Source organism: Meleagris gallopavo, chromosome 1 (genome assembly GCF_000146605.3).
Source record: "Meleagris gallopavo isolate NT-WF06-2002-E0010 breed Aviagen turkey brand Nicholas breeding stock chromosome 1, Turkey_5.1, whole genome shotgun sequence".
NCBI lineage: Eukaryota > Metazoa > Chordata > Aves > Galliformes > Phasianidae > Meleagris > Meleagris gallopavo.
The window spans coordinates 29,204,628-29,211,496 of record NC_015011.2 but is presented as its reverse complement, the minus strand read 5'-3'; the positions used below and the strand labels follow the sequence as shown (position 1 = coordinate 29,211,496).

The 6,869-nt window shown below is 56.5% G+C and overlaps 1 protein-coding gene across 1 annotated transcript; it reads right to left on the bottom strand.

Annotated features, from left to right (window-relative positions):
• Positions 1-1,132: 1,132 nt before the first annotated feature.
• On the bottom strand, positions 1,133-6,862 carry LOC104909720 (uncharacterized serine/threonine-protein kinase SBK3). Its single transcript, XM_010707200.3, has 4 exons — positions 3,939-6,862; positions 3,246-3,421; positions 2,816-3,018; positions 1,133-2,246 (listed from the first exon to the last, which is right to left on the bottom strand). Exons 2-4 carry the CDS (start codon positions 3,415-3,417, stop codon positions 1,491-1,493), a joined length of 1,131 nt encoding a protein of 376 aa, XP_010705502.1. The 5' UTR covers positions 3,418-3,421; positions 3,939-6,862; the 3' UTR covers positions 1,133-1,490.
• Between the last annotated feature and the right edge of the window lie 7 nt (positions 6,863-6,869).

The following is a 6,869-nucleotide window of genomic DNA, read 5'->3' as shown; positions in this document are numbered from 1 at the left end:
AGTTCTAAGCCCATTCATGGGCATGGACACCTCCCACTAGATTTCCCAAAGCCTTATCCATTCTGGCCTTGAGCAATTCCATGGAAGGGGCATCTACAATTCCCCTGGACCACCTGTTCCAGTGCCTCATCACCCTCATCCCCAAAAATTTCTTCCTAATATCTAACCTAAATCTCACCTCTTTCAATTCAAAGCCATTACCCCTTGTCCCATCACTACATTCCCTGATAAAAGGATGCTAAGAACGTCTTCATCCCTTCAGGACCCTGAAGTCCATTCACATGCCAGCATCTTCCACATGCAGAGCCAACCCAATATGCTCTCCCTCTGTCTCTTTTCTATATCCACATCCCACCCTCTCAGTGCAAATTTTCCACCTTTGGCAGAGCCATGAATTGTTCGGAGGGAGCTGTATTCCAGGTTGATCTCCTCTTCCTCAAGCACTAGGAATTTGCCCCACAGCTCTTCCCAACCTATCCGTGTGCCTGGAGCGCTTACATTTGTCTCCTCACCTCACTAATCGCAAGGAAATCCTTTGGCATCTTAACTAATTACAACAGGCTGACATCCTCCTCACACACGTATGAAAGGAGTGAATGTCAGATCCATTTCTGGGTCCCCCTGCAGAACTGATGAGCAGTTTTACCACCCACCTCCACCAAGCTGTTGCACCAGCCTTAACAGCTTTGACTGACTGCTCTCCTCCCATTTCTCTGTGTCCTGATGGCTGCTCTTTCCTCGGCTTTCCCTCGCTCATTTGTTGCTCAGGTGCTTTGCCATTGTATTCATCAATAGGGTGCAAAGTGTCAGGGGTCCCTGACCTCCACCTTGAGGTGCTTCTTCTCCTTCCCATGCCCACAGTGTGCTCCTGGTCTGGCTTCCTGCCCCTGATGTTCTCACCCAGGGGACCGAGTGGAGTCCAAGCCTTCCATCCCAGCCCACAAGAAACGTAGAATCATAGAATGGCTTGGCTAGGAAGGGACCTTAAAGCCCATCTACTTCCAACCCCCTGCCATGAGCTCGTTGCCACCCAGGTGGCCCAGGACTCCATCCAACAGGCCCTGAGCACGTCTAGGAACAGAGCAACTACAGCTTCTTTGTGCAACCTGTTCCAGTGCCTCACCACCCTCTGAGCAAAGAAATTCCTCCTAACGTCTAACCTAAATCTTCCCTCTTTTAGTTAAATACCATTCCCCCTTGTCCTACCACAATCAGACTCTGCAAGATGTCACTCCCTCTCCTGTTTATAAGCTCCCTTGAAGTACTGGAAGGTTGCAATGAGATCTCCCTGGAGTCTTCTCTTCTCCAGACTGAACAAGCCCAATTCTCTCAGCCTCTTTCCATAGAAGAGGTGCTCCAGCCCTCCGGGCATCCTTGTGGCCTCCTTTGGATCCTCTCAAACAGCTCCACGTCCATTCTGTGCTGCATTCCAAGAAGAAGACACCAGCCCACACCCCAAGGACACCTCCGTGCCATGTTGGAGATGCCAGCTAGTGGCACAGGGCCATGGCGCTGGCGGGTGTTGCGGGCACGCTGCTCCCCTCCCCATAACTGCTGTCACCGCACTCCCCATCATCCCCTGAACCCCGAGCAAGGGGCGACTGAGGGCCACCATCCACCACTCCATCTGAATCACCATCCCCCCCTCCACGTCCATCACCATCCACCGCCCCCGGCCCATCGGCGCCATCGGTCCGATCCCTGCCGCTGGGTGCTGCCAGCCAGGGCAGGGCCAGGTACTTGTGCACCTCGATGGCTGGGCTGCGGCGGTCAGGGTCGAGCCGCAGCAGGCGCTGCAGCATCTCCTGTGCCCCGCACTCAAAGCCACCCCAAGACTTTGGTGCCTCCCGTCCCACCGTGTCACCCTGCCAAGCGCTGAAGGCTTCAAACTGGGGGTCAGGACTGGCAGCTACAGCCCAAGGGAAGCAGCCAGTGCAGAGGCAGAAGAGCAGCACAGCAAAAGCCCAAACATCCAAGCTGGAGTCCAGCTCCAGTGTGTCAGAGCCCTGCAGCAAGCAGAGCTCCGGCGGAGCGTAGGGCAGCGCGCCAGACATGGCACCAATTTCCGAACCCTGCAGGCGGGTGAGCCCAAAGTCAGCCAGCTTCACACGGCGGCACTCGTGGTCGAAGAGCAGCACGTTGTCCAGCTTGACATCCCGGTGCACCAGGGCCCGGCTGTGCATGAAATCCAGCGCCTCGGCCAGCTGAGAAGCGCAGCGCTTTACCAGCACCTCGGGCAGGCCCTCCTGGGGAAGGCAGCAATGTCACCTCCCTCGGAGGGGCCGCTGCAGCGCCCTGCCTGGTGCCACCAGCATGGGACGCACCCCGTAGCAGCCCCCAGAGGTATCCCTGTACCCCAGAGGGTCCACCACATGAGGTTGCACTCCGCTGCAAAGGGTGTCCATGCAACACTCTGCATGCACTGTGTGTTCCCATGCACAACGTGGGCGTGCACCATACTGTGGCTGTATGCAACCCACTGCAAAGGATCTCCTGAGGAATAGCAGAGGCATGCACGCTGCTGCAAAGGGGGGTCCCCGTGCACTGCATGAGCATCTGCCCCATTGCAGAAGGTCTCCCCGTGAACACCGTGGACACGCACCCCACACTGCAAATGAGGTCCCCACGCATCACACAAACATGCTCCCTATGGTAAAGGGCCTCCCATGATGCACACACATCCTCCCCCATGATCTCACACCGCTGCAAGGACCGCTTTTCTCCCCACCCCCTCCCTGTACCCACTGCAACACCCTCCCAGCCCCTTCTCCTCCCCAGCACGCTGTTGTGCCCCCCAGCCCTGAGGCACACACACCCCTGGTGTGAGAAGGTTGCACAAGTCCCCAGCGGGAGCCAGCTCCTGCCCAAAGGCAAAATGTGTGGAGTTCTCAAAGGCAAGGGGCAGGGCATGGATGCAGGCAGCGTGACCAGAGAGGCACCGTGCTATGCAATACTCCCGCAGGAATGCCCGTCGTTCTGTCCGTTCCTTCAGCATCAGCTTGAGGACCACCGGCGAGCCTGGGATGCAGGGAGAGGGTCAGCACCGAGGTTTCGGCTCCACGTACATCATGAACTGTGCAACTCCAACACCAAGGGTGTCCCCATTCACATCACAAGCATGCAGCCCCACTGTGAAATGTGTTCCCAGGCACACTGTGAGCATGCAACTCCAGCGCAAAGGATGTCCTCATGCACTACACAAGCATGAGGTGTAGCATCGGGGCAAAGACCCCACAGCTCCTCACCACCATCCCGGGGCTCAGTGAGCACCACATGGCCATAGGTTCCGCTGCCCAGCTCGCCCAGCACGCAGAACTGCTCCTCCAGCTCCTGCCACTGCAGTGCCCGGCCTGCCTGCACCATCAGCTGCTCCAAAGCTGCCGCGTTGTCCTCCTCATCCTCTTCCGGCTCTGCCATGGCCCTGCAGAGAGCAACGCCATGCTGCGATGGCCCCTTGGCATGCAGAGGGAGCACCCAGATGGCACTGCCCAGTGCACACCAGTTTGGCCCAGCCCAGTGCAACTCAGACCAATCTTGTCTAAAACAGCCCAGTCCAGCCCATTCAGCCCATCGTTGTCCAGTTCACCCCACTTCAGTCCAATTCAGCCTAGTCTAACTCAGATCAATGCATCCCAGCCCAGCCCAATCCCTGTCCAGATGGAGGGAGCATCCCAAGGGGGAACGAGCAGAGTTGTGACACTGCCCCATATCAGCCCCACATCTCACCCCACGTCACCGCATGGCAGTGGGTCAGCTCTGTCACTTCCACGTCCCTCCATCCCCAGCTGTGCAGCAGGATCTTTGACCTGCTGCCACTGCCGGATATACGGGACAGCAACAAGAACCCTGTGCTCCCCCGTAGCCCTGCTGCGGGGCTGTGAGGAAGCCACAAGCAAAACACAGGTCGGGGTTGCGCAGGGACAAGCAAGCAGCCTCACCTGAGTCCCTGAAGCGTCCCTGCAGCACAGCTTTGTGCCACCAGCCCCACGGCGCCCGCGGCCGTGACTCAGATTTTCCTGCGCACTCCGACACCGCCGGACCCAGGGCAGCGCTGGGCCGTGTTAATCTGTCCCAATGGATTGGGAACATGTGCAAGGCACAAGGCGTGCCGAGAGCCAAAGATAGGAAGGGGCAGGACAGACAGGGCACGGTGTGCGGACAGACAGACAGGATGCAAAAAGAGATAGAGCATTGCATGGGGACAGAGAAACAGCGTGAGATGCAAAGAGAGTGAGGGCACTGCGTGGGGACAGACGGAGAGCATGCAGCATGGGACAGACAGACAGCACGGAGCATGAAACAGCATGGAGTGAAAATTTAGCTTCTTCTAAGTCCATAGATAAGGAGGTTGTATGTCCCAGTGTTCTAAAGGTTAAAGAAAGGCTAATTAGATTAAACTCAATAAAAAATGGATTACCTTTATTAATACTGATCATTGTTCTGTAAGTTTTAGTGATTTCGACAGGCACAGGGTGGGGGGAGCACAGAGGATGCAGCTGTGTGTCCCCCCTTAGTGTGGGCTGCCTAGTGCCCCAAAACCAAACTTGCCCCTACTCCATGGAAAGGTGTGGGGCTGCACCCAAAGGCGTGGGGCTGACTGTCTGCTTCAGAGCCCATTTCTGTCTCTCCCCCTTTTCCCACATCCATCTCCTCCCCCTCGAATTCCCAGGCTTTCCTCCCTTCGTCTCCCTATTGCCCACCATCACATCCCTCCCTCTTTCCAGTTGACACGACCATATCCCTCTCCCCAAATTTACACATACTCATGTCTCTCTCTCCCCCTTTTCCCATCCCTATATCCTTCCTTCTTCTCACTTCCCCCATCCACACCCTCCTCTCCCCGTTTTCCCACATCCTTATACCTCCCTCTTTTCCACATCCGTATCCCTTCCTCTACCTTTTCTCTATCATAACCCTTCCTCTTCCTCGTTTCCCATATCCTATACCTCCTTCTCCCAGTCTTCCATATCCCCCATCTCTCATTTCCCACAGCCCCAACTCTCCCCCTTTTCTTACATCCACACTGCTCCCTCTCCATTTTCCCACATCCTTCTATCTCCCTTTTCCCTCTTTTTCAACACTCATATACCTTCTTCGCCCTCTTTTTCCATATCCCTATGCTTCCCTTTTCCCATTTTCCATATCCACATTCCTCCCTTTTCCCATGCCCATATCTCTTTGCCTCCCTTTTCCTGCACCCACATCCTTCCCTTTTCCCTATTTCCCATAGCCCCATCTCTCTCTCTCCCCTTTTCCCCACATCTTTATGCCTTCCCTCTCCCCACTTTCCATTACCCCCTTTCTCCCATTTTCCACAGTCCTATCTCTTCCTCTCCCCTTATCCCATGTGCATATCCCTCCTTCTCCCCACTTCCCACACCCATATCTCTACTCCTCTTCTCTTTTCCTACATCCTTATGCCTTCCTCTTCCATTTCCCACATCCACATCTCTCTCCCACACCTTTTCTTTCATCCTTTCCCATGCCCACATCCTTTCCTCTCCTTTTAACCCCATGGTAGGGGAGGTTGAACTACATGGGCTTTACGGTCCACTCTGTGCCATTCTATGATTCCTCACATCCTTATCTTTCCCTCTCCCCAGTTCCCACAGTCTCATCCCTCCTCTCCCCATTTCCCATGACCATACCCTTCTCTTTCCCCATTTCCTACGCCCCTTTCCTCTTTCCCCACATCCTTATCCCTCCTTCTTCCCTATTTCCCACAGTGCCATCTCTCCCTCTCCTTTTTCCCACAGCCATATTCCTGCCTCTCCCCAGTCCCCGTGACCATATCCCTCTTTCTCCCGTCTCTTCCTTCAACTTTTTGCCACCCTCTCCCCTTTTCCCACACCCTCTTTTTCCCAAGGTCACATCCCAGCCCATTTCCCACAGCCCCATCCTTCCCTCTCTCCCCATAGCTGTTCCCTCTCCCTCCCCGCCTGCTCTTTCCCCTATCCCAGCTGCTCCTGCTTGCCCTGACCCCAGCTGTCTGGGCCATAATTAACCCCTGACACATAATTAACACCTGACAGCACATTAGCAGGCCCTGCTGGCACGTGGAAAGGTCACTGAGCTGCACCTCTCACCCCGTCCTCTCCAACCCCATTACAGGGAGCAGACGCTGATGGTGGGGGTGTCCCCTTGCTATGGGGCAGCGGGTATGGGGCTGTTTGCTCCATCACCCTCCTGCCCCATTGAAAAGCATCGACAGAGTCCAAAGCAGAGACAAGGCCCAGTGCCAACCCCATGGCACCCAGCCCTGCGGGGGTGGCTGGGGGCGGGGGCACCGACAGCTGCTGGGACACAGAAATAGCCGGGGCCAGGTGGCAGAGCTCAGCCTTGGGGATGCAGCCAGGACCTGGCCCCGTGCCGGGCTTCAGTAGTTGGGGCCAGCCCAGTGCCCCTGGGTTTGACCCCTACATCCCTTTCCGCTGGGGGCAAACTCCACTCCCTCCTCCATAAACCCCAATGCCCCCATTGCTGAGCTGCTGCACTGCTGCCCACTGCTCCGTGCTGCGACATCTGTAAACCCTGCCCCCGTTGCCCCCAGTGTCCAATTATGTGCCCTCCCAGCCCCCACTGCCTCACTCCCTTCTCCTTCCCACAGCTCCCTATACCCCCACTCCTTGCTCTTCCACAATCCAATGGCTTCCTGCACCCCATAACCCACCTCACGGTCTCCCATCCCCCCCACTCACACCCCATCTCCCCTCTGGACGCCCCCCCAGCAGGGACTGGCCCCAGCCCCACATCCCAGAGCTGCTGGCTGGGTGCCGAACCCATGCCCTGGCAGCGGATGCCGGCAGCAGACAGGTGGCTGGTAGGATTAGCACTAACGAGTAGTTTCATAATGGGGTCAAGAGGCCGCG